At 51.3% G+C, this 26,779-nt stretch overlaps 2 protein-coding genes across 2 annotated transcripts in view; both read left to right on the top strand.

Annotated features, from left to right (window-relative positions):
* Positions 1 to 1,251: 1,251 nt before the first annotated feature.
* Positions 1,252 to 15,269, top strand: PLXNB1 (plexin B1; the record flags this gene model as incomplete). Its single annotated transcript, XM_010142812.1, has 21 exons — positions 1,252 to 1,388; positions 2,008 to 2,184; positions 2,365 to 2,533; positions 3,259 to 3,501; positions 4,525 to 4,701; positions 5,048 to 5,196; positions 5,585 to 5,685; positions 6,510 to 6,727; positions 6,922 to 7,100; positions 7,815 to 7,881; positions 8,414 to 8,560; positions 8,988 to 9,165; positions 9,995 to 10,098; positions 10,583 to 10,667; positions 11,388 to 11,554; positions 12,522 to 12,682; positions 12,930 to 13,077; positions 13,757 to 13,821; positions 13,911 to 13,986; positions 14,361 to 14,435; positions 14,947 to 15,269. Coding segments are annotated over 21 exons (2,928 nt in total), but the record flags the coding sequence as incomplete, so codon positions are not given.
* Positions 15,270 to 20,770: 5,501 nt separating this feature from the next.
* The window catches only part of LOC104499321 (SRSF protein kinase 2-like), a gene marked incomplete at its 3' end in the record, with an annotated part of 12,840 nt that continues 6,831 nt past the window's right edge, over positions 20,771 to 26,779 (top strand). Inside the window, exons 1-5 of the mRNA XM_010142811.1 lie at positions 20,771 to 20,796; positions 23,119 to 23,270; positions 23,435 to 23,543; positions 24,039 to 24,126; positions 26,458 to 26,545. Coding sequence (XP_010141113.1) covers positions 20,771 to 20,796; positions 23,119 to 23,270; positions 23,435 to 23,543; positions 24,039 to 24,126; positions 26,458 to 26,545 — 463 coding nt within the window. The remainder of the gene's footprint in view (positions 20,797 to 23,118; positions 23,271 to 23,434; positions 23,544 to 24,038; positions 24,127 to 26,457; positions 26,546 to 26,779) is intronic.

Here is a 26,779-nt window from a genome sequence, read left to right as displayed (position 1 = left end):
TAGGTAACTACTAAACGCTTAAAGAGGAGGAATACGGGGTACCTTTCCGATTTGGAGGGGGTTTTTATTGATGACTTCTTACCAAGATTTCTGACTTTCCTTCTATTAATTTTCAAATTGCTGCTTGAACAAGTGTTTAGCTTCTGACCTTCAGCAGCTAGTGGCAGTAAGTCCGAAGTTACTGTACATCATATGGAGAAATGTTTCCTATTATTTTTAAATACATTTCTGATAACTTAAACTCAGCAACAATGAATTAGTATTTAAGAAGTATTTGGATACAATCACTGCTTTTCATCCTTGCTGTGCACCTTTTACGTTTTGTACCTAGCTGCATGCCTCTCTCTCCCATGGGAAGGGGAAAGAGATGCTTGGATTATGCTTGTTGTTCTTCTCCTTGTGGTTTTGGATCTATTATCACCTTTTTGATGCAGGGTGATGAAAACTGCATACTATGTTCAAGATGTGAGTGCAAAAGGAATTTTTACTGTGGCATAAAAATCTTTTTACTTAATTCTCTTCCCGGTATCTCCTTTCACTTGGTGTGTTTTTGTTGAGATGGGTGCTTACAGCTGGTATTGTTAGAGGTGCCCAAGCACTCTCATATGGGCAGGAGCTATTTCAAAACTCACAGCTGTGTACGTATGGTTGAGCTGCTTTTTTGCTGTAGTCTCCCCGCTCCTTCTCACTTCATGTATCTTGCTCTGCATTTACCAGCAGTGACTGACTTCCACCACCCTGCCTGGTTCCTCTAAATCTTGCTGCAGCTCCTCTGTGGTGCTAAGTTTTTGTTACTCTCAATAGTTTATCAAGTGTCATTTCCCCTTTCCAGGTCACCTACGAGTGTGTTTAACAGCACAGGTCAATTCTTAGGGCTCCCTGCTGGTAATCTCCTCATCTACTAGACAAACAGACAATTTATTTGCTACCTTGTTTTTCCTGACCTGAGTTATTAATCCAGTTACTGATCTGAGCAATCCCTTTGAACTGTTAATCCTAAAGAGTGTGAGGCTCAGCTCTGTTTGCAGCATCCATCTGCTCGATCCGTGGTTCTTGCCGGTGTGATCGATCCCTGCTCTGTAAGGTAGCTGCTGGAGAGTGGCTGAGCCCTGCCTGCTACTGGGATCTATAGCTTCTGTTTTCAGAGCACTGGAGGTCACTGAACATGTTCTGCTGTTCTCTTTCCTTGCCTTATCTTTTGAGGTCACTGTCCCTCACCTCCCTTTTTTTTTTTTTCCTCCCCTCTTCTAGACCCCAGAGCTGAAATCCATTGTTCCAACTCAGGGCCCCAAAGCAGGAGGAACCTGCCTTACCCTTCTGGGCTCAAAGCTGCTGACTGGGCATCCTAGTGAGATCAGTGTGCTGCTTGGAGACCTCCCTTGCCACATGTAAGGTCAGATCCTGCCGATGTGCTGGCTGTGCACTGCCCTGAGTCCCTCCCAGAGCACTGCAGGGTGTGATGCTGCCTGGCTCAACCCTCGGTACAGGCTGTTGGAGTTGAGCTCTGCTCTCCTCTGTGTTCCTTGAGGGTCATGGCTGCACCCTCAACCATCTTACATTCCTGCCTGTGTTCCCTTGAACAAGAACAGTGCTATGTGGCCTCTGTTCTGCATGTCCCTCGGCAGGACTATATCCCATCCTGGCAGCTCTACTCTTGCTGATGGGGAACTGCAGTTGGTTCCTGGAGACTAACTCTAAGAGCTGCTTGTTCTTTTGCATCCTGGGTCACGTACACCTGACAGCACTGCTGGTGAGAAGGTGCACATGCCTTGGTCCATGTGTCCAGTCTGGACAGTGGCTGTACCTGCTTTTTGTCCATGTGCTGCTCACTGACAACTGCCCAGCAATTATCGCTTGCTTACATAAGGCACAAGACCTTTCAGCAATAAATTTATGAAAATACCAGAAGAGGTTTGCAGACCGTCTGCAAAGAGCAAGGCATAATGCTGTAAAAACATCTCTGCAGTGGCTGTGTTAATCCCTCGTTCTCTCTTCTGCCTCTCCAAGCCTTTCTGAGATGACAGAGGATCAGCTGGCATGCCAGACAAGTCCCAGCAACGTGTCTGCAGAACTCCCAGTCACTATCAAATATGGGGACCAAGAGCGGAGGCTGGAAGGATCCCTCTTCAAATATACTCTGGATCCCAACATCACTTTTGCAGAGCCTCCTAAAAGCTTCCTCAGGTAGAAGGACTGAGTGCACCTTACCCAGGGCGGTGTGTTGAGGCAGGTGCTGCAGCACCAATGGCATTTGTGGAGTAAAGCCGGGCTTGTAGGAATGAGCATAAGCAGAAGGGTGGGAGCATGGGCAAGACAGAGCTAATGAATAACAGATGAGTGAGATCAGCTACTTTTCTTTTTCAGTGGAGGAAGAGTGCTCAGAGTTCATGGATACAACTTGGATGTTGTGCAGAAACCAAAGATCCGAGTGACAGTTTCGCCATCTGAACGCCGGCGCCGAGGACTGGGACGATGGCGCCGAATTATCCCAGACACCGAGTGCCCTGAGGACGCTCTGTGCAGTGTCCAGCAGGTAGCACAGCAGAGTGTTCAGTGGAGCTGAGGGTGCCTAAGGGTTGGCGTGTGGCTCTGGAGAGGTGGACTAACTGCCCCTAGGGCTTCTCCCCCATTTGCTGTTACTGCTTGGATCATACCAACGGTCTTGGCCAAGTGAAATTTTCTCTGCTAGACTGAGAGGTTAAGGTTTGAGTGCAAATGAGGAAGGGGTTTCTCTACATAAACTGGGAAAACATGCTCCTGATGCACATGCATCAATAATAGCTGGTTATACCCGTGTTCTTAAGCATTTGTGGCTGTACAGGAGAAAAAAAAAATTACTCCTAATACTTCCACCAAATGTGTAGAACATATCCAGCTGGACAAAGGAACAGTTCTTTCACAGAAGCGTTCAGGCTAGGAAATCAGCCTTGCGTTGAAGGCCTTTGGTCTCATCCTGTCAGAGCAGGGAGGTCTAAAGCTGATGCCTCTCCAGAATTTACTGCCAGGGGAATGTCAGAGCCGATTCCCTCTGCCGAGACCTAGGTACTTGCCACAAAACCAGTGCTATGAAAACTTTCTTTGGAGGAACATGAGGAATTCTTCAGATCTTGGATTTTTCCCTCTACAGTTAAGCAGGGTTCCTCTGGCATCGCTCCAGATGAGAGGAACTCAGACTGCTCGGGGTTGGGAAGTCCTGCAGAGCTGGAGGAGAAGTGTTCGTGTTTCACTACTGACGCTTGTTTTGCCTTTCGCATTTAGTTTGAAGAACCGTGTCTTGTTAACTCCTCCTACCTGATCCTGTGCAAAACTCCAGCCATTAACCTGCTGTTGCGAAGCATCCGTATCAAACTGGAATTTATTCTGGATAATCTGAGCTTTGATTTCAACTCATTGCATCCCATGCCCTTCTCTTACGAAGTCAACCCCATCCTAAAACCACTGAATGCTGAAGACCCTGCCAAACCCTATCGTCACAAGCCAGGAAGTGTCATCTCCGTGGAGGTAACGCAAAAACTAGCTGGAAATCGCGTTCCTTGTACAAGTTGTTTCTAATCTGAGTTTTTAAATTGGAGTCGTGCAGCACCCAAGCTTTTAAAGCATTTGACAGGTTTACAGCCCCTCACAGCACATCTGCTTTGGTCTGTGGAAATGTACATAAGAGGGAAAAGAGTGCATCAAAAATGCCTCTTAACCCCATAAATCATTGTTAAGGGCTTCGTAGAGCTTGTGGAAACTTCTGTGCTTTTTTATTTTTAATCCTAATAAACTATTTGTGTATGAGACATGAGTACTAAATAAACCTCACATCCTGTTCTCAGCTGCCAGCTGTTTATAGCTTCTTAAGATTCCTCTAGAAGTAACTTAGGAGTAAAAGAATCCTGGCAGTAGGAAAGACCTGTTACTAGATGGAGGTAGGAAAATCACTCTTTATGGGTGATACAGAAGGGCAAAGCAGCTGATGTTTCTTCTTCACATGTGAAGGGAAAAAAAAAATCTCTGGGGAATTTCTTTGGTATGGAAAAGTACTTTCCAGTCAAGTACTCATTAAGAAAGTTCATGGCTGCATCTGGAGATGCACTTTCTCCACTTGCTCTTTTTTCACGTACGAGTAAGAACTGTGAGGATGTGCTAGTCTAGAAATGCTTGAACTGCTCCCGTTGGTATCGAACGCATCGTGGAGAAGTAACACAATTTGAAAAGTCTGAACGAGAACTAACAAGATGCAAGTTTTCAAAGAGCAAGGAGGTCGATGTGCCAACCTGTCAGGATACCCTGGCAGAGCCTTAAGAAGACAGGCTGTTTATAACTGTACTTATGCAGCATGGTACAGGCCCTAAAGCTATAATCTAAATCATATGCAAGCGAATTTTTAAGCTTACAAAATGAACTTCTGCAGCCAGTTCAGATGCAAACCTAGTCAGAGGGGAAAAAACCACTGCTTTTTGTAGTGTTGGTCTCCTCCATCTTCTCTGGAGCCATGGAAATGCAGCGTTTTCTTTTCCTTGATTTAATGTTCTCTTCCAGGGGGAAAATCTAGATCTGGCTATTTCCAAGGATGAAGTTATGGCTATGATTGGGGAAGGAATCTGTGTGGTGAAGACACTAACAAGGAATCATCTCTACTGTGAGCCTCCCTCTGAGCAGCCAGCTCCACGGCACCGCACGAAGCGGGAGGGCACAGACTTGCTTCCAGAGTTCACGGTAGAGAATCGGCAGTGCCGCAAGAAACGCTGTTGTTTGTTGAAGCACAAGCGAGTAGTAGAGGTGGAGGCAGGGAGTTGGTTGGGAAGCGGAGGAAGAGCAGAAGCCCTGGTGGGGTACAAGAGAAGGTACCAAGTGTGGCAAGGAACTGCTCTTGGGCTCAATAAACATTGCCTGAAAGGAAGTGATTTCATGATTCATTTCCTAAAAGCTGGATTCAGGAGTTCTGCTGGGGGACAGCTTTGCTAGAAGGCTGCCTGCCACCCGTAGCCATTCTGGAGAAGCTCTGTGGCTTTGCATTTCACTGCTGCGCTGAGCTTACGTGATGGCATGTGCTTCCTTACAGGTACAGATGGGAAACCTGAACTTCCTCCTGGGCCGAGTGCAGTATGACACAGAAAGCCAGCTCACCTTCCCACTGGAGGCGCAGATTGGTTTGGGTGTTGGTGCATCCTTTGTGGCACTGATTGTTCTGGTCATCGTCTTCATATACAGGTAAGAAGCTCTGGCATTGTGTGAGGACTTTTAAGTACCTCTACAACGTTATCAGTGGATGTGGCCAAGCATGCTTTACTTAGGCCTAAACAAAGTCCTGGTTTTCTTTATTTTGTGCCAAATTGAGTCCTTGGTGGTGTTGGATGTGTGAGGCATGTTGTACCTGCTGGTCACAGCCTGCACGATGGTTCATTCAGAACCCACACCTCATAGTGGGTGCTCCACGAGACACATCTGGTTTACAGAACGCTGTTTGGTATCCTGCAAAGACGTTCTGTAGGAATCACCTCAGCACCCATTGCCCTGGAGTCTTTGGCAGCAACATAATGGTTGGCAAGGACAGTCCCTGGGCTAGGGCCACTGTGAACAATTCTGCTTCTTATTGCAGGAGGAAGAGCAAACAGGCTCTGAGGGATTACAAGAAAGTTCAAATCCAGCTGGAAAATCTGGAAACAAGTGTTCGGGATAGATGCAAGAAGGAATTCACAGGTCAGGCACTGAGTTCCTGGGTTCTTGCAGCTTCAGGGAAGCTTGAAGAACCACTTTCAACCGTACCTCTCTTTCCATTCCTGCATACTTATTCAGGTAGCTCAGAAGTCAGTAATTTTATCTCGCACTGGTGCATTGAAACACGCAGCCACATTATTCCATTTTTAATTCTTCTCTCTAATTCAGAGCACAGCGCTCTGTGCAGACCTCTCCAGTTCTCTAGTTCATCCTCCAGACTCTGATGAAGAGCCGGAAGTCAAGACAGCACACTTGGAGAGATCTTAAGGACAGCTAGCCCAGTCTTTGTGAAGGACAGGGTGCATTCTGCCCTGTGTTCTGGGCCCACACACCTGGTACATCAGCTGCTTACAGCAGCGAGCCCTTGTGTGGGAGACCAGGGGCTCTGAAACTGTGCAGGTGACGCAGCCTGTCATCTCCAGCTAATGTGGGCAGCAATGAGGGGCAGGAGATTGCTAATACTCTATCTCTGGTGTAGGTAATGCCTATAACCACGGATCTGTGCTTGAACAGTGGCTTCCTCTCTCTAAAACTGGAAGCCAGCCCCCAGCTCTAAAGGAGAATATTCACCCAATTTACCTTTTGGTTCCTCCTCAAGGCTGCAAGTTTCCTCTTCAGTTTCTCCCACTGCCTAGTCTAGTTTTAAGTGTTCTAGCAACAGGACACCAACGTGCCTCCTGATAGAAAACATCCATCCTCCTCCTCAGTCCCATTCTGCTGGTCCTGGTTCCTACACTCACATCATGCTCTACACCATCAATTGCGTGATCATGCAGTCAACATCATGGGCATTTTCTTTCTCTCAGACCTGATGACAGAGATGATGGACCTCACAAGTGACCTTGTGGGCACGGGGATACCCTTCTTAGACTACAAGTCCTATGCAGAGCGCATTTTCTTCCCGGGCCACCGTGAGTCACCACTGCAAAGGGACTTGGACATCCCTGAGTGTCGGCGGCAAACTGTGGAGCAGGGCTTGGTCCAGCTCTCCAACCTGCTCAACAGCAAGCTCTTCCTCACCAAGGTAATGTCTCTCTTCTTGCAGCCTGCTGTGGGATCAGGGCCGTGTCACTGGCAGCTGGTGGCTGGAAATAGGCAGCATCTGTTAAAGTTAATTCCCGAACAGCTCCCTGCAGCGCTGCTCCTTCCGAGAGCCAGTGGCTGTGACTGCCTTGTTTTCAGCAGATTCACACACTGGCTTATCTCTCTCCTCACCAGTTCATCCACACTCTGGAAATCCAGCGCACTTTCTCTCCCAGAGACCGGGCCTATGTGGCATCGTTGCTCACTGTGTCTCTGCATGGGAAGCTGGAGTACTTCACTGACATCCTCAAAACACTCCTGAATGACCTCGTGGAGCAGTATGTGGCCAAGAACCCCAAGCTGATGCTGCGGAGGTGAGTGAGCCAGCCATGGTCCTCCTGCTAGTCACCCGAGAGGACGGAGCCTTTCTGCCCAGCTGGCAGGCTCTGAACCTCCTGTGATCATGGCAGCTGGAAGACCAGTGTGTGTCCAGACAACATGCATCAACTGGGAGGAAGCAGGAACAATGATACCCCTCCCTCCAGTCAGCAATTGGCAAGGAATATAGCAGGAAAGGTGTGAAAAGATCTAGAAGCTGGAGCTGCCCACCTCAGATTTCTCTTTTTTGAACCTGCTGTATATTAACTCTCACTTGTGTTCAGGTACTAGGGCTCTGCCAGGTGTGCTAATCCCTCTTTGCTGTTTAGAGGTCCCTGGGCTCACAGTCATTCCATGTTTGGGAGCTAAACTGAAATATTTCCTGTGATTAGATCTCCATTAGCCTCCTGTCTCCATCCTTCTTAGCTGAACGAGGTTCCCAGAGTCCTCACAGAGGCTCTCCTCTGTCCCCTGCTTGCTCCTCTCTCCACTTCTGTCATTTGGTGCCTCCCTCAGGCTGAAAAGTGCCTCGGATAACTGGCATCAAAAGCGTTAGCCTTACTGGTCTCTAAAGTCCTTCTCGTTCTCCCTCTCCCTGGATCCTGTGTCATCATGTAGTGTGCTCTTTTCTCAGGGGGAGTGATCTTTATCTGCAAGTCCTTCCCTGCTCTGCACTGTGTTCCCGTGACCAACCTCGTGCTCTCTTTCAGGACAGAAACAGTCGTAGAGAAGCTGTTAACCAACTGGATGTCCATCTGCCTGTATGCATTTGTGAGGGTGAGCTCTTTGTCCCCTTGTGGTGTGGAGGGGCCGGAAGAGGGGAAAGCCACAGCTTTGCTTTGTGCCTTGCTCACGGCTGAAATAGTGCCAGAGTCACCCTGCGTTTCAGGGTGGGAAATGTGACAGCGGGGCTGTTCGCTGGGGACAGGGTGCCTAAACCAGCGTTAATACCTCCATGATGCCAGCTCATTGAGACATGCTGGCCTTAGGCTAGTCTGCTGTGGGAAGGACAGATTCTGATCTAATTCCGTTCCTAAGGAGGGGATGGCGAGGAAAGTTTCTCAGATTAGTGACGTGGAGGCAGAGCAATCCTTGGTCTTGTGCATCCAGCCAGTAGCCGCCTGTATGCTTTCCCTGTGGATGGGGCAGGAGCTGTTGGCAGAGGCTCTGTCTTTGCCTGTGGCTTGGCTGCTCTACCCCCAGTCCTGCTGCTCCTCTCCTTGGGTGTCCGTGTTTCCAAGCTGTTGGGCTCTGCTGGGAGGAGCAAGCTGAATTTCTCTCAGGTGGAACTCCTTCCTTTCTGTGCCAGGATTCTGTTGGGGAGCCCCTTTACATGCTGTTTCGAGGAATCAAGCACCAGGTGGACAAAGGGCCAGTCGACTGGGTGACAGGGAAAGCCAAATATACCCTGAACGACAACCGCCTTTTGAGGGAGGACCTGGAATACCGGACTCTGGTAAGCACCAAATATTTTGTTCCCTCTGGGCTCTCCAGTGTGACAGGGCTGAATATCTCTGCTCCCATGATTGAGGCAGAAGTACAGCATCCTGCCACTGTCTCCTGGGAGCCAGGTTTATCACAGCAGCACAGCTCCCTAGAGGAGCAAGAGCTCTGCTAGATCGGGTGCTTTTGCCTTAGGCTAATAGGAGCCATCCCCAAGTAATCTGGTGTATATGCTGTGTTCTGTGTCTAGAAATAAGGGGATGGAATTGCTGACGGCACATCAAAGCCCCTCCTCAGCGCTGTTGAACTGACTTGCAGCTCTTGACATGAGACTGAGAAGTGGTGCTTAACATCTGTGATGTTTTCTTCCCTGAAACTCTTCCAGTGAAATGACTAATCTTATCAGCCGAGTACCTGTGACCTTTTCTTTTCTCCCCCAGACCTTAAATGCTTTGACGCAAGCAGGAGTTGCTGCAGGAGGGGCAGAGGACTCCCAAGGGATTTCTGCGAAAGTGCTAGACTGTGACACCATAACACAGGTGAAGGAGAAAATCCTGGATCAGATCTATAAAGGGACACCCTACTGTCACCGACCAGACCCAGACACCCTGGACCTCGGTGAGCAGGACTCCTTGGAAGCGGAAGAGTGGTCGCCTGCTGTCTGTGCACAGCACGTGTTGTTTGTTGGTCTCCGCTGAGTGTGCTGGCCAAGGGTCTTGCACTCTGGCTGGACCCAGCAGGGTGTGATGCAGGAGGGAGGCTAAGAGCAAGGGGCAGAGGTGGGAAAGAAGCACCTGAGTCCAGCCTGTTCCATTTCATGGTGTTCTTTGCCAGACTTGGACCGTGGCAATGGCTTGTGCAAGGGAACACAGGAAAAAAGAAAGCACAGAGACCGTGTAGAAGGGGAGGACAATGAATGTGGCACAGAGGTGCTATAGTCATAGCTCGACTCTTCCTCCAGTGAAGTCAGCCGCAGCATCTCAGTAATGTGTGTCAGGGAGGATTGTGCCCACCGTGGTTAATGAAAGGCAGGACTTGCACTGTGCGGGAAACCACTCAGTTTTCTACCTTCTTCGTTCTTTGACTGTTGATGAATAGTGGTGACGTTTATGGCAGCTACTGGGGGAACAGTGGTGGCTAGTAAGCACTGTGGGGGCGCATTTGTGGTTCAAGTCACCGGCTTAGAATTGTGGTCTGACAGAGTTTGTAGGAACTTGTCAAATGGAACCTGGAAGACCATGAGGCCTCTTGTCCCCATGCTCAGAGAGACTGTCCTGTGACTTGTCAGAGTCATTTGCTCAGGTTATATTGTCTGTGAAATAGCATGGGTAAAGGTTGACAAGGATCAGCGGGTGTGTAACAAGGTCAGGCTGAAGCACGGCACACTTCAGAGATGCCTCAAATTAAAGAGCTTATCTTTTCATTTCCTGTGTTTCAATGGCTGTAGAGTGGAGATCAGGGCTGGCAGGTCACCTGATCCTGTCTGATGAGGATGTGACTTCTGTTGTTCAAGGAACTTGGAAACGCCTGAACACTCTTCAGCATTACAAGGTCAGAACTCAGTCTACCGTTGCTTTGTCTATCCCCTCACCTTCTCCATGCTCTTACACTCTATTTGTGGCTCTGGCTCCTGGTGAATCACTGTCAAAAGGTTGGAGCTTTCTTGCAGCAGCATATTCAAATTAAGCCAGTGCTGTGGCCTGCACTCTGACTTTGACAAGCACAACCCTCTCCCTAACCTGTACCTGAGACGTGGATAGGTGTAGAGCTTGGAAGGAGATGCACAAGCTCATGCCTGGTGGCTGTAGCAATGCAGGCAGCGCTGCTGCATCTGTTAATGTTCCAGTCCAAATCAGTCAGTAGGTTTTTTTAATTGCAAATAAGATTCTCCCACCATCAGGAAACACAGTGGCGGTGCCCCAAAATCCTTGCTTCTGTCCTCTTTCTAGTAGTGGTACAGTCTACAAGCACTTGCCTGTGGGGCTGATGAGAAACATGCCGTTTGTTTTGAATGTTGATTTTTGCTTGTGTGCAGGTGCCTGATGGAGCAACAGTAGCACTGGTTCCACGCCTGACCAAGCACATCCATAGGGAGAATCAGGACTACATCCCAGGAGAGAGTGAGTTTGGTGTCCTCATGAAATGATTTTATAGCACTTGCCAGTTAGTGGGACGAGTCTCTCGCCATAGCCCCAGCTTTATGCCACTATAGAAGGCTGATACGTGATTTGGTCCCTCATAGAATTGTCAGGAAACTGAACGAGTGAGCAGGTGAGGTGAAAGAAAAACAAAAGAGTGTAAGAGCAGAGGGAAGCCAGGCTGGGCATGAAAATGCAGGATAAGCGCAATTCTCTAGGGCTGAGCACAGTCTGCAGCTTGTAGGAATCTTAATACCCTCAGGTGCTGAGCATGGCCTGAAGGTGGTGGTGGGACACCAAGCTGTTACTTTACTGCCTGGCAGAGTGAACAGCACCATGGATACTCCTGTGGCGTTGAGGAACGGTAGCCACATGGTGCAGCTTAACAGGTTCAAATTGGACATGGAAAAAAACAACTTCTTCAGCAAAAGGTTGTTGCAGCCCTGGAACAGACCACTGGGGTGATGGGGATCTCTGTCTGGGGAAGCTTCCAAGCCCTTGAAGGTTTTGGGTGGACAAAGGCCACCTGTTGTAGTGCTAGCAGCTGTCGTGTTCTGTGCAGAAGGCTGGATAGAGGCCTCCAGAGGTTCCTTCCCATTCGTGTTTCTATTGTACTGTGAAATCTTGCTTCCTTGGCACTCTCCTGGCCGAGCTCTACTGTGAGAGAACTGAAGCTCATCTGTAAACCATTGCTTATTTTAGAAACACCAATGCTGGAGGATGCAGATGAAGGTGGGATCAAACTTTGGCACCTGGTGAAACCAACAGAAGAGCCAGAGCTTCCCAAGCATCGGCGTGGGAGCTTAAGAGATCGGGAGCGAGCCAAGGCAATCCCAGAAATCTATCTGACACGTCTTCTCTCAATGAAGGTGAGAAGAATCGCAGAATGGTTGGGGTTGGAAGAACTTTAAAGATCATTTAGTTCCAATCCCCTTGCCATGGGCAGGAACACCTTCTGCTAGACCAGGTTGCGCCAGGCCAGGTTGGATGGGGCTTTGAACACTTCCAGGGATGGGACATCCACAACTTCTCCGGCCAACCTGTTCCCGTGTTCTCACCACCCTCATAGTAAAAGATTTCTTCCTTATATCTAATCTAAATCTACCCTCTTTTAGTTTAAAGCCATTACCCCTTGTCCGATCACTATCCTCCCTGATAAAGGGTCCCTCCCCACCTTTCCCGTAGCCTCCTTTAAGTACTGGAAGGCCCCTATAAGGTCTTCCTCTTTTAGTTTAAAGCCATTACCCCTTGTCCGATCACTATCCTCCCTGATAAAGGGTCCCTCCCCACCTTTCCCGTAGCCTCCTTTAAGTACTGGAAGGCCCCTATAAGGTCTTCCTGAGCCTTCTCCACTTCAGGCTGAACAACCCAAACTCTCTCAGCCTGTCCTCAGACACCGAGCCGTTAACCACAACTCTTTGAGTCCGACCGTCCAGCCGATGCCTTATCCACCAAGCAGCCTCTTCTCCTTGTTCCAGCCTGGCTGCACGCAGCCACTGGCAGCCAGCAGTCCTCCTCCACTAGGCAGCCTCTGCGGTTCAGTGCCGTTCCATCATGGTGCAAGCTTTCTCTGGTAGCAATCCCCTTTACCTGCAGCGGCTCTCACTACATCTGACTCCCTTCCACATTTTGCTTTGATCGAGAGCTTCTCCCTGGCCTCTGTTCCAGGAACTGCCGGGGCCTCTTTTCTCCTCTGCTGCTGCTCCCTGCAGTGGAGGGGAGGTAACTTTGGACTGCTGAGGGGAGGCCACTGAGCAGAACCTCTCATCTACGTGAGGCCTGGGCTCTCCGCTCTCCCCTGCCTCTACTGACTCTGTCCTGCTCGGTTCTCCACAGGGCACTCTGCAGAAGTTTGTGGATGACTTGTTCCAGGTGATCCTCAGTACCAACCGCCCTGTCCCTCTGGCAGTCAAATACTTCTTTGACCTGTTGGACGAGCAGGCCATGCACTATGGGATCGCAGACCCCGAGACCATCCATATCTGGAAGACAAACAGGTATGGCGTTCCTGCAGGCTTGAGGGGAGGCACCTCTAAACCATCTAGAGCTGCTCACTAGCCAAATGACAGCACCTTTCCCATTTTGCTGCTCCTCAGCAGGCAGGGCAAGATAGCAGAGCATGGTGTGAAAAGCTGGTTTTGCTGGGAGGGCAAAGCTGGGAGATGCTGTAATGTGCAGAACATCTTTCAGCACCGTAGCTGCTACCTTTGCTGATCCCGTGTTGCACTTCTGTCTTCTCTGCAGCCTGCCCCTGCGGTTCTGGATCAACATCATCAAGAATCCCCAGTTTGTTTTTGATGTGCAGACGTCAGATAACGTCGATGCTGTGCTCCTGGTCATTGCGCAGACCTTCATGGACTCCTGTACGATAGCTGACCATAAGTTAGGGCGGGTAAGTACAGAGGGAGAGGTGAGCGTGGCTGGCACAGACAGTTGAGCAGTGCTGCCCCAGGAAGGCAGTAGTGTTTACGTAGCACGACTGGGACAGCAGGTCCAGGCCCATCGCTGGAAAGTGATGGGTGCACCTGGGAAGTGAGGAGGAAGGAGCTGAATTTGTTCAGCATACGGAAGATGTTGTTGAGGGGTGCTCTTTACTTACAACTTGCCGCCACTTGGGGGACAGAGTTAAATTCTAGCTGCCTGTGGCAGACAGTGTAAGTCGCAGGATGCATCTTGGGACATTCGGGTTGGCCTGAAGAAGAGATTTTTACCACCATTACTCACCCTGTGCCAGTCCTGCACGGGTCACCAGAGGTGGGATGGGCAGATCTCTGGAGGATTTCGGGAATCAGCTGTGCAAAGCCATAGCCAATGTGATCTCATACTGGTGATCACCCAGCTCCAAGTGGAAGGCTGGACTAGGGATCTCAGAGGTCCCTTCACCAATGCATCTCATGGTTCCTCAGACTGCACTACTAGAAGGGAGCCTGGTATTTGAAGATCCTCTCAATGCAGAGGACAAAAATTCCCAATCCTGAATGAACGGCAGAAATTAGCAGTAATGGTGTCACCTGCAAAGGTTACCATGGTAAGGAGCTTTTTGTAACCAATTCTGGTTTTGGATGTTCAAGGACTCTCCAATCAATAAGCTGCTCTATGCCCGAGACATTCCTCGCTACAAACAGATGGTGGAAAGGTAAGCAGTGAATGTGAGGAGTCGTCGTTAAGCGGTGTGGAGGAGGCAAGGAGGAACAATACCCTAACTGCCCGTGTACCTCTGTGTAGGTATTACGCGGACATTCGTCAGACCATCTCTGCCAGTGACCAGGAGATGAACTCTGCCCTGGCTGAGCTATCACGGGTAAATATAATGATTTCAGAAGTCACCGTAGCCCCTGCCCTGCACATCTAAGAGAGAGTTAGTAGTGCAAAGAAGGGATATGCCAGCTGAGTGTGTCCTGCTGCTCAGACCTGCTGACCGTTCCCCATGGCTCCTCCGCTTTGTGGCACCACGGGGAGGATGAGGGTCTGCCCAACTAGCACCGAGAACTGTAGTCAAGGGTTCGGGGCAAGGAGTACATGTGACTTCTCCTTTGCTAGGAACTACTGGTGAAGTCCCTTTCCTGTTGCTTCATGCAACAGGCACATCTCCTAATGAGTTGTGCAGACGCAGAGTTGAGAAGAACAGCTGTAAGGTGTCTCACGGTTTTGTCTAACTTCTTCTCTTACATTCAGAATTACTCAGGTGACCTCAATTCCCTGGTGGCTCTACATGAATTGTACAAATACATCAATAAGTACTATGACCAGGTGAGTGTGTGGTTCCAGCAGGTACGAACATGCCTTCTCCTTTTACCATCCAACCAAAACGCCTCCAACAATGAGCAGCCAGACTCTGTACTGTTTCATTGGCACGTGTCACTTCCGTGTCATGAGTTCGCTTTATTCTTAGCGAAGAGGGAGGGAGGAAATCACTATAAAGGACTTACCTCCGTCTTGGATGCTTTTGGGGTTTCATGTACTTCTTTTTTCTGATCCAGTATGCAAATACTCAAAAATGCAATGCAGTTAGTTCAGATTCATTTACTAGAAATACCATTTTTAGGTGAGAAGTTTAGCATTCTTTAGGCACTATGAAGTTTATAAGTTATTAGGGCAAATGTAGAATACTGATTTTGTGGTTGAGGTGAACTACTATAGACCCACTCTAGTCCTGAGCTCGCTGGATTCCAGCCTGGGGCTCTCCACTGTGTGTGGGGCTGAGCTGGTTGGCAGTGTTGTGTGCTGGAGGAAGGCTGCCAGCGAGCTCTGTCTCTTGCAGATCATTACTGCCTTGGAAGAAGACCCAACGGCACAGAAGATGCAGCTCGGATATAGACTACAACAGATTGCAGCAGCTGTGGAGAACAAAGTCACAGATTTGTGACAGGCGCAGACAGACTGCTCTCCCCCGGCTGAGTGGGGACAGCGCCCGTCCTAGCTATTCACAGGGTGTCCTGCTGCCATTGGAACCAGACTCCCAAGGAACCCGCGGGTGACGTGAACAGGGATGGCCAAGGCAGTACAAAGTACAAGCGTCCTTGCATCTCAGAGAATATTTTTTTACAGTCTTTTTCTTTTTACAAGGAAAACAAAACAAAAAAACCACATAAACTTTGGTTTTCCTCTGGCAGACTGTCAGAGAGACCACACAGCTCCTTCCTACAGATGTTACGTGAATGTGCCAAGTTTCCAAACGACGCTGTTGAAGAACCAGGTGACAACACCGGGCACTGTGTCTGTGGAGTCCTCAGCCGTGCACGGATACGCTTGTCTGTGTTGGGACCTGCCCTGCTGCAGCCGCTCACTTCAGCAGGGACGCAGGGAGCTTTCCCCGGGCTGACAGCTGTGCTAGCCTCTGGCCCCAGCTAGCGAGCACTCCTGCAGTATCACACCTGAGAAACTCCCTTGCAGCAGTGTCCCCACCGGTTCCAGGTGTTGGATGTAGAAAGAAGAGCAGTTGGTGGCTAAGGTCTCTTGCTCCCCAGTGTTTGGTCTCTGACAGCTTGTGTGTGACACCTCTTGGATGTGACATGCTCACCAGCACACGCGCCTGCCCAGGACCCTACTGTAAATGGACAGCACCCCCTCACCCTTCCCCTCAGGACAAAGTCAGCATGTGAGCGTCACTGCCTGGCTCGCCTCAGCCTCCGCTGACCTCGCTCAGGACCCATCTTGCTGGTTCCTTGTGGTCAGAGGTTGTCCTGCTCTTTGGAAAAGCACAAATGCCTTGTGCCCCCTCCCCTTTCTCCGGTGTCTGGCTGTTCTGCTGCTCTGAACTGGACTTGTAAATAACCTCAGAAAGTTAATGTATTTAAATGCTAAAGGAGAATGTTTAATTTTGTGGCTTTGAGACAAAGCTTTTCTAGGGGAAGTATCTCTGTGCACTTCTACTGACAAACGTCTGTCAGCACTGGAGCAAAGTTTTCTCCACTGCTTTGTCGCAGGGATGACTCGTAGATGTCTCTGTCGTAACAGCAGCTTGCCTCTCCCCGCAGCTCGGTTCCAGGCTTAGCTGCGTGCTCTCCTGTTAGGCTTGCCTTACACCCTGCTCAGTTTCCCTTCCCGAACTCTCCTTCTGTGGCACATAGAAGAGTTATTTGGTGAGCTGTGAACTCGGGGAAGCCATGAAGCACAACTGTGTTCTTCCCAAGGAGCTTCCAGTGTCCCACAAACGGGAATGATTTGTGTGAGGAAGGCGAGGATGGAGCAGGCACAAGCACAGTTAGTTGCCAGCTGTCAGTGGGCACCTCCTCGCTGCTCCCTCCTCGGTTCCTGCACCTTGTGAACAGAGCGCTCTGCCCTTCTACGAGCAAATTCCATTTAAAAGGGTGCCCGACTCGTTCTTCCCCTCCGCTGCTAATTCTACGCTGATATCCTGTGTGCCTGGGGCAGGTAGACAAGTCTGACTTCTCTGTCACTTCCCTGAGGTGGTGATTGTATGGGCTAGGAGGGACCAGAGCTACACCAGGGCAGGATCACGTCCCTACCTCTCTTCACATCGCATATAGCAGTAACTGCAGGCCTGTCGGATCAGCTCTGTGGCTTTGCCTGCGTGCCGCACAGCTGCAAAACCATTCTCTGAGCAATATAACAAGCAGCTATTGCTGGCTTCCCTTCCTACAAAGCCAGCTCTCTCCAGTGACCCTCTCTCAGCAGTATTCCCAGGTACGCTGTGTGCCCAGGGTATGTCCAGTGTCCCTGTGCCGCCACCTGCTCCTGCCCTGCTGTACAGAGCAGCGGGTGAGCTGGCTGCTACCAGGCAGGAAGGGCAGGAGGCACAGTTTGCCTCCCTTTCCCCAGACAGGCACCAGTCGGAGTCCCATTCCTGCCTGACCACCCATCTCCATGAAACTTATGGGAACTTAGCATCTCTGAAACCTCTGTCTCGACCAAATCTGGTTAAATCAGCCCAAAAAAAGCTGGATGGAGGAAAGGTGTGGCAGATGGGGAAAAAGCAGACCCAGTGCACACCTGTAAAGCCCGTTTCCTTCAGAACTGCAGGAGGAGTGTCCTTGCTTTGAGGCAGGCGCAGGTATAGCAGCAGAGTAGCGTTGTCCCCTTGTGTGTTGACGGATGGACGTTCTGCCCCAGGCAGCAAGGTGTGGTTTGTGGCCCCTCCAGCTTGCTGAGTGTCTGCCAGGAGCCACAGGCTCTCTGCTGGAGTCACAGCTCTGCAGACTGGTGATGTCTGCCCCTAGTTTTGCAGAATTATCTCTGCGCTTTCCCAGAACAGGGTGGTTTGGGGCTTGGTTCTGGATCCACCTCGCATCGGCCAAGGGAGGACTTGGTGGCTCTCCTGGAATCATAGTGACAGGAGTCCAGGTACCTCTGCCCACGTGGTTGACTTTGGCCGCAGGGTAAGTGGGCTCTTTGCTTCTCAGTACTGCTCCTGGATGTTGGAAACGATCTGCTTCCTCTGAGAGTATCTGTGAGAGTCTGCTTTGATCAGAGCAATAACCGAGACTTAAAGATAGAGCTAAGCATACGTGATCGACTTCTTAAACATCTTGAGCTTGTCCTTGCACAGCTGGGCAGGAGGCCCTGCCCAGCACAGGTGCAGCGAGGTGGGAAGCCGGTAGTGCTCATCTCTTCCCATCCATCTGTCCTTGGTGTTCTAGATACCGGCATCCTCCTCTCCCACGGACACGCACTGAAGGCCCCTCGCTGGGACCAGCTTGGGTGTTTAGGCATGGCCCCTCTTCCCTCCGTCCGTGCCCCTCTCCTGTGGCAAAATCCGTCACTACGACAGGGTTCTGTTGCATTTAAATTTGCACAAAACAGGTTTTCTGACGAAATTCCCTATTGCGGGGAAGACTTATTTATTTGTTTCTCATGATCCTTCTAAGTTTCTTCCAGTCTCTGCCTGATTCCATGACCAGCTTGTCAGACACTCTGGAGCGGGACGTTCCTTCTCAAGGACGCAGAATCCTCTCGTGCTGTTCCTGTTTTCTCACAGGCAGCAAGTTCTGTGGGCACCAGCTGGGACTGCCCCACTACAGCAGCCGTTCCCCTTCTGCAAGGCACAAGTGCAGCAAGGGGATGTCGCTGCTTCCAGCAGAAGGGTGATGTTCTCGATGGCAGGCGGTAAGAGTTACGTAGTACTGCAGTCAGGGACAGAAACTTGCTTCCACCGCGGTCCGGGTGAAATGCTGAGAATTGGTCAGTATTAAGATAAATATCTGATAGTGTATATGAACGTCTCTCCTGTCAGCACGACTGAGAGTAGCTGGCACCCACACAGTGTCGATGTGAGAGCACTTGCTTTCATCTGTCTGGTGGCAAATTTAGGCCGAATCTGTACGGTTTTTGTTGGTTTGGGTTTTTTTCGTGGAAGTATGGCTAATGTCTTTTTAATGAAAATAGAAGGTTCTCAGATGCTGCTGCCTCGGTGGGATGCCATTTCTTTTTCAGAGTGTGCCCCAGTTGCGGCGAGATGCTGCTTTTTTGGTGCCTTTCTCGTCAGGATTATTCTTTTGGTTCCCAGAACACCCAGTGCATTTGCTCTAATAGTCTTTCTCCCTGTCCTCTGTCCTGGTGACTCTGCCCTCTCCCAGCCTTGTGACTTGGTGTCTCTCTGTCTGTTACGGTAAGGCCTGACCTGCATTTATGCCCTGCCATGCCTTGAGTTCTGCTCAGAGCACCTGAGGTACTGTCTTTCTCAAATTGGAATTAATAATTAATATAAAAAGCTTGAAAAAAATCTGAATTTTGTTACATAGTGTAATAACTGTTTGTAGATACTGTTCCGAGATGTAGGAGTCTATTGGTGATATGAAAGGTTTTGTCTGTAAATAATCAGTTTAGAGTCCAAATGATTTTAATAAAGAGAATTCTTACACAATAATTCAATAAATTTTAATATACAACCTGCCTGTCCTGCTTGTTTTGCACAGTGATGCAATTGCCCAGAATCTATTTGCCTCTTTCTGCTCCAAAGTGGAAACCGTGCACTCCTGAGCACCAGGACCTGGGAGCTGTGCCAGAGGCGTGGGGATTTTCCCTCACACCCTCTCCATATCTGCGAGATACCAGCTGCGTTTCTTCAAGACACGCTTCTGCCCCCTTCCTCTGCTGGCTCCTACCTCTCGGTGCTTCTGCAGCGTCCAGCCCAGGAGCAGGGACCCTTGCTTGGCAGAGGAGAGGGGTGGTAGCTGCATGGGCTGGCAGAGGGGCATGGGGCACATGGGGTGGTGGTTCCCCTCTCCGTGGGGAAGCAGGGAGGGGGTTTCTTAAGGCACAGATTTTGTTGATTGCTGTTGTCCACCAGCGTCAGGCAGGAACCACTGTTCCTAAATTAGCACAACAACTTAATTATGAAACTGATTGCAGGGTTCTTCCCAGACACAAAGCTGGTTCCTGGGTCTTCTATCCTGTCTTTCCCTCTGCCCCCCATTCCTTTCGGACACAGTCTGTCATTCCCGCCCCCCCTTCTATGTAAAGTCACTGCTTCAGTTCCTTCTCTCCGACCCTCTGTGTTCTTGCTGGCCTTTCAAGGGTGGCAAATCCCCTGTCCCCCGCCCAGCGCCCAGCCTGGCACAGCCTCTGCCCCCTCCCCTGTTGTTTTTGGTGCGGGGAAGGCAGGGGGGCACAGGGAAGGGGAGAAGTGCTCCGGGAGGCCCCCACCTCCGTTTGGCAGCCCGGAGCTGCAGCAGATCTTCTGCTTAGGCTGCATTAACCCTTTGCTTCAGGGCTGGGGCTTGGTTGCTGCAGCCTCAAGGAGGAAACCTGAGCTGCGCCAGCCCAGGGCCCCAGCGAGGGGGAGGCGGGGGCATGCCCAGCTCTGGTGCAAGGCTGTAGCTTGTGGCAGCGGGGGAAAAAAAATGCGATTTTCACTCTATGTGTGGCTATTTGGTCCTTGGTGTCCCATGGGTGCTGGGATGCTCGGCTCCCAGCTCAGTGGGGCACGGCTGCAGGGAGGATGCTGCCTCACAGAAAGGGAATGGGGGGAGTGTGGGCTTTGTCACCAGCACCACCCCGCGCTTGGTTCAGCTGCCTGTGGGCACTGCTGGAGGCTGAGGTGCCTCAGGGCAGGCAGTGTGACACAGGGGGGGGCTTGGGGACCCTGTCCCCTCTGCCAGGCCCAGGCTGAAGAGGGCTGTGCCTGGCAGGAGACGGTGCCACAGCAGCGCAGCTGGGCCATGAGTCCTGCCAACGCACCACTGGGAGCAGCTGGAAGTAGCAGGCAGCCCCTTGGTTGCTGGGTCTGGGGATGGTGGGGCAGAGAGGAAGGATTTCTCTGTTTCCATCTCAGTAGAGCTGTGAATTTTCCTCTATAAATAGTTGCTGTGGAGACTGTGGAGCCGCAGCAAGCTGACAGACCTGCTGCCAGGGAAGCTGGGGGAGGCAGCGAGAGGCCAGCAGTAAAGTGAATCCACCACAGCTGTCTGAGGTCTCCTGCTATCCCGAAGCCAAGGCTGTTCCCAGAAGCAGCGCTGTGATCCGATACCCTGCCCCGCTCCTCACCACGTCCATCCAGCGATGCAGAAGGGTTTGGTCTGCTCAAGGACACCCCTCCCAGGCAGTGCAGACTAAAAGGAGAGCAGGACCAGCTGGTATCCCACTTTGGGAAGCTCCAGGATGAGCTGGATGACAAGCGGAGCAGCATGCCCTGCCTGCGAGCTGCTGCACGGTAAGTCTGCGCAGGGGCCCTGGGGAGCCCCGTGTGCCCACGGGGCTGCTTGTACGCTGCACGTAGAGACTTGCAGGGACGCTGCTCTCAGCAAGGTCTTGCCAGGTCTGTGTTTATGCAGAAGATGAAGGTGTGTATTGCCCTGGTGAGCTCTGCGACTCCAGAGGTGTTACAAGGCACGACTGGCAGTGGGCAGCTCCTTACACCATTCTGTGCAGGACAGGTGGAGTTGTCTGGACCTGCCCATGGCTCTCGCAGACCAGGCTGGGCCAATGTGGTTTTGGGCTGAAGTTCTCTGACCTGGACCAGGCCTGCAGCAAGCCTGTAGGATCTGCACAATGTAGCTTTGAACGAGAAAAGCAAAATAATAATTGTTTTTAACGTGAAGTCTTCAAGACAGGAAGGACTTTAAAGCAGTGATCATCCCTTATCACAAAGCTTAGAAAAGAGCATTTCACTCTCCTGTGCCAAGTTGCATAGCAACACTCATGCTTTGCTAGTGAATCCATCTAACTGGCGTGGATGGAGGGAAGTCTCACGTGCCTAAGGAGGATGAACTTGCTGTGCTGGGCTGAACTTGCCTTGTCTCTGCAGCAGGAAGGACGCCAGGGCCCAGAGATCTGCCCGCAAGCTCCATCAGCCCTGGTGCTAGGGTGCATTTTACACTCTGGAGTCTGTCTTTGGGTCCTACTTTCACTCCAAAGTGTCTGTTACCATAACAATCCACCTAGGGAAGATGCTGTTGCCTCCCATCCCCACACACTCTGGAGTCTCTTGCGGCAGGGGAATGGTGAGTGATATAATAACACCCTTAAGGCTGTTGCCTGGCTCTCAGGCCAGCCCCTGCTGTCCTAACGATGCAAGTGACGAGGCTTGGGCAGACTCGTGAGGTTACTGATATGCTTAGTCTGTGCTCAAATAAGGAGAGTTTTGACTTCACCTCAGTTTCATAGCTAAGAGGTTAGTAGGTATTTGCTGAAGGGGGGCGTGCGGTATCCTAGAGGTTTATGCCTAGAGGAGGCTGATTCTGAGCAGTGTCGATGCCACTGTTAGAGGTGTAAAACCATAGGAGGGGGAAGGATTTTGAGCTCCTCGCAGTCTGCTGTATGGACTTGGGTGAGTGGAGCAATGTTAGCTCTGGCAATCTGGGTTGTCCCTGTCAGAATCAGGGTCTTGAGCCCAGTCTGACCCTTCGCTAGAGCCGTGCTGGGAGCTTGATGCATGCCCAGAGGCAGGCTGCACCCCTGGCTGCTGTGCTGGGAGAGCACCATCGGTGTGTGGGAAGAAACTTCAGTCTTTGGAGGAAGTCACACCTCTGTCTCAGTACCTGGAAGATGTTACTGTCCCAGAACAACTCCCCATCATGTGGCTCCTGCTGCCTCCACCACCGCCAGCCCACTGCAACTATTTCTGAAAATCCTCCAGCGCAGACGAGCCCTTAGCTTTAGCAACCTGCTTTGGAGGATTTAAAGGTCGATAATTCTACCCGTGCTAATGGTCCAGTGGGATTATTATCACCTGTCATGAGCTCTGGCAGCGCGTGTCACCCTGGAGCTTTGGCCGTACAGCAAGTGACATTTCCACATTATGCAAGGCCGGGTTGGGAGCGCCCCAGCTAGGGCAGCTTACACCTCTATTTCCATCAGCAACACAGGCTCGGGGTTGGTGCTCAGGTGACCGCAGCTGCGCGGCAGGGGGGACAGCAGTTGCATCAGTCTGTCTGCACCCTCTCGGTGTTTGTACCTTGGGCTGTCATAGAAACAAAGTCCGGGAACAGCCTCCCTCTCCATGGCAGCCTCTTGCTAAGGGTGTCACAGGAGGGTCAGCCATAAACCTGTGCTCCCTGCCCGGGCTGCAGACAGACATGCAGCACAGTCTGAAGCGCAGGTCTAGCTTTGCAGCCATCTGGAGCGTGAGGCTCTTCCTGCCAGCGAAAGCCAGGACCTGTCCCCTCCTCAGCCAGGATGGGGACGGGGATTGGGTGCTTTCCCCGGCTGTGGCCGTGGAAGGGGATCCCACAGTCCCCACTAAGCCCCTGAAAATCCACGCTGGGTGCAGGGAAACCTGAGACTCCCACCTCACCCTGGCCCGGTCACACACCGCCAGGATCCCTGCCCAGACTCAGCCTGCCAGCTTTCCTCTTCTGAACTCTCGAAATAATTCCTGTCTCTGTGAATTGCCAAAAGCGCTTGTAATGGCCTGGCTCCAGGGGCCGATGAGCGGATGGGGAGGAAGGGAGCAAGGGGACAGCAGGGGTAGAAGAGGGAATAATCAGTGTGTGCAGCATGCAGCAGAGGCTCAGCTCCCCCGCTCTCTTTAAAGGAGTAAAGTGCTGAGGATCACACCGCCCGCGCCCCACGACCCGATCCCCGCTGCCTCCGTCCCCTTGCACCAGGAGCTGCTGTGCCGCTGGGCCATGGAGGAGCGGGTGCAGGAGGAGGTGCCGGCAGCCCAGCACACAGCTCAGTCCTCGGGTATGTGCCTCCAGACCTGATTGTGCCAGGTTCTTCCCCGAGGCCAGAGAAGGCCGTGGGGACCTGCCTGGCCATTCCCCCAGAGGACGGCTGTCCTCAGCTGCTCGTGCAGTCTAAGAGCATTTAGAGATGTCTGCAATGTCTCCTGGCGATGGTCCCCGCAGGAGGCCACTATCCCGTGCGGGAAGGACAGCTGTTCAACACGCGATACCAGTCTCTGCGCAAGCTGGGCTGTGGGACCTTTGCTACCGTCTGGCTGTGCCAGGACATGAGGTGAGGGGCTGACCACCTTTCGGGGAGCTGGGAAGGGGTGGCTTATCCCCTGAGCAGGAGCAGCCCCTCTCGCAGAAGCAGCACAGCGCAGCTGCCTGCCCCAGAGGACACCAGCATGACCCAAGCACAGGGCAAACCTGGCTGCAAGATTGGTGGGGTGCAATGAGCAGAGCTGGTCCCCTGAAACCAAAGAACACGAATGAGGTGGGATCAGCCCCTGCTCTGCAGTGGCTTTTTTTTTTCCTAGATCTGCAGTGTCCACGCTCTGCCCTTTTCTCTCCAGCCCCTCCAGGGTCAGCAGTGCTGCCAGATGCCGGCAGCATGGCCAGGAGGGATGCCCACGGGCCTGGCTGCTGCAGTCCAAGGGCAAGGCTGCTTGCAGGAGGGCAGCACCCTCCCTCCCAGCCCAGGGCTGGGTGACTGGGAGAAGGGACGGTGCTGCTGGTTAGGGCTACTCTGGCATGCCTTGTCTGGCAGCTATGATTTATTTTCCAGGGAGAAGAAACCCGTAGCTGTGAAGGTCCTGAAAAGCAGGGAAGGCTTTGCTGAAGCTGCCCAGGATGAGGTCGCTCTCCTCCGCTGTGTATGTATATCCTGGGGCTCTGTGATTTGCTCCACGGGGATGGCCACTGAGTTCAGGTCTGAGTACCAGCCTCATCACCCCTTCTCCCTCCAGGACTCAGTCTGAGGAGCTAGATGGGGAAGAGAAAACTAAACAAAACAAGTTAGGTAATTCATGGAAATCACCCTGGCTCGGTGCTGGTCTCTGCAATAGGCACCTTCTCACCATACTGGAATGGATGGCCATGTCCCGCTTGCCATGTCAGCCTATTTCTTTCAGCTGAGACTGAACTCTAGTAAGTAGGAGGAACCTGCAGAAAGATAAGGCAGATAATCAACAGAAAAAGTGGTTACACTGTTCTTAAGCAGGAGATGGGTGGGTGTCCACTGTATTTGTGTCACTCCCAGCTCAGAGGGCATTGCTCTATCACAACACTGATAATAAAGCAAAAAGAAATATCTGGAAAAAGAAATGCAGGATGTGGCAAAAATACAATAAACCTCTGAAGTCAAAAAGCTTCCTCCTGCCTTTGCTGATGGATGTGGTAATTAGGTGTCTGTATCTGGGTCTCAGCTAGTTGCCTTTGAAGGCTGCTTTACCTGCTAGGTCTAGAAAGCTCCTGACTACAGTTCTCTGATTTTGCCTAAATACAAAGTTACATTAGCTTTAGGTGAGTAAAAGACATTAACTTTTGTATTTCAAATTACTCTGAGGCCTTTCCCCAACAGCTTTGGGAAAGGTTGAGTTCCCACCTGTAAATCTGTAGGCCCTATGCAAAGGGACGCGAGCCAGACTCAGTGATGCAAGAGGAAGTACCAAGTGGCACTAATTTAATGTTATCAGAGAGCTGCTTTTCTACACATCAGCACAATCCTGCACACAGACCGAGCCTTCCCCTTGATTTATTGCTAATTCTCTCTGAAAGACACGCCTTCCCATTCCGCAGAATGCAGCTGGTTCCCACCAGCACTGGGTGGTCGGTGCCTGCAGAGCTGCCAGGAGAGGATCCGGTCTCCCCTGCTTCCACGGCTGCTCACCTCTGCTGCGCCAGCACAAACCTCCTTGCGCTGGTGCAGGTGGATCCAGCAGCTGCACAATATGCCAAAACAAAATCCTGACAGTTATGGCTGTGAAGGGAAGAAGAAAAAGAACAAATTGCTGTAGCAGGACCAGTGCTCTGAGAGAGCAAACTCCTGCTACAGCCTGTGGCACAGGGGTACAGTGCTGGTGCGAGAGCTGGGGGTGCTGTAGCCCCTGTGCTTGGGCAGAGCAGGGGTTCACCCAGCCCAGCACCCTGGGCCAGCAGCAGATATACAGACGGGTGCAAGGACAAGCTAAGTACCAAGTGCTGCTCCCACTGAAGGCTCCCCTGGCCTACAGCAGTTTCCACCTGGAAGTTTCTTGGGCCAAGAGTGATGCCTGTGTGGGTGGCAATTCTCAGTGGATTTACCTTCAGGAGACCCGCCCTGATTTCCTGTGAGGCCATGAGGGCTGCAGTACCCACAGCCTGCCATAACCCGAACTGCCACCAATTGCCCACATGCTGCATGAAGAACCATCTCCTCTGCTTTGTTTCTGAACCTCTCAAGTGCAAGGTCTGATATCCCCTGGTTCTTGTATGCAGGATCTGTGTTAATCCCCTCCACCACCGCTCCGCACCTTACAGATCTCTGCAGCACTTGGCCATAGCCAACCTTTTTTCAGCCCACAGCAGCCTCCTTCACTGGGTTCCTCCACACATGGACGCTGCTCTCTGCCCCCACAGGACAGGTAGCCTTCAAGTGGCCAAAGACAACCACAAGGTGTCTGCCTCTCTGCAACCCCTTGCGAGAAATTGTTGAAGGGAAAGTGAGAGTTTTCAAAGGCAATGTCCCATCATACTACTCTCAGCTGGGGAAGGACAGGGCCATCTCCACTGTGAGGACAAGCAGCAGAGGCAGCAGAAGGGCAAAGGAAATGGACAGCCATTGCTGCTGGGAGCAGGGTGCTGCGGTCTTGGGGGAATCCCCTTCCAGCACAAGCAGGAGCATTTTCTGGGCTTGTATGGGATAGAATAAGCAGCAGGAAGTGTGCTAGACACTATTAGCAGGATTAGTTTGAGTTATTCAGACACTGTGAGGGTGATGGTCCCACCTGGTCAAGAGCTAGACAACATACAGAAACTCATTCCTTGGTGACAGACTCTGCGTGTGTGTTTGGAGCCAGGATTTCCTGATGCTGTTTTCATGGGATTTGTCATGAAGCGCCAGCTCCTGGAAGAGAAAGTCTGTAGAAGGGGATAAAATGGGTGCAAGATGTCTTTGTGCATAAATATGTCTCTAATTGCAGCTTTCTTGGAATCCTCCCCCTCAGGTGAGCAGTATGAAGAAGAAGGACCAGGCAGGAGAAAACATTGTCTGTTTGTTAGACGACTTCAGAATGATTGGAGAGAACGGCTTCCATATCCTTCTGCTGCGAGTGCTACAGATCTGGTCAGCAAAGTCTGGGTTTCCCTCAGAGAGTCACAGGACGGTGTAAAACCGAGTGCTGTGCTCCCACGGGGAGGATGAGCAAGGCAGTAGCTGGCCCAGGGCACATGGAGGTGGCTGGAGGGGAGAGGTTGTATAAGGAGATAATTTGGTGAAGGGCAAAAGGCTGGTGAAGGCTTCTCTCTCTTGGTCAATCCCTGACTCTT

The sequence above is a fragment of the Buceros rhinoceros genome, unplaced genomic scaffold, assembly GCF_000710305.1.
Source record: "Buceros rhinoceros silvestris isolate BGI_N320 unplaced genomic scaffold, ASM71030v1 scaffold13789, whole genome shotgun sequence".
Classification (NCBI taxonomy): Eukaryota; Metazoa; Chordata; class Aves; order Bucerotiformes; family Bucerotidae; genus Buceros; species Buceros rhinoceros.
Note: the sequence above shows the minus strand (reverse complement) of the source record. Positions and strands in the feature narration are given on the sequence as shown.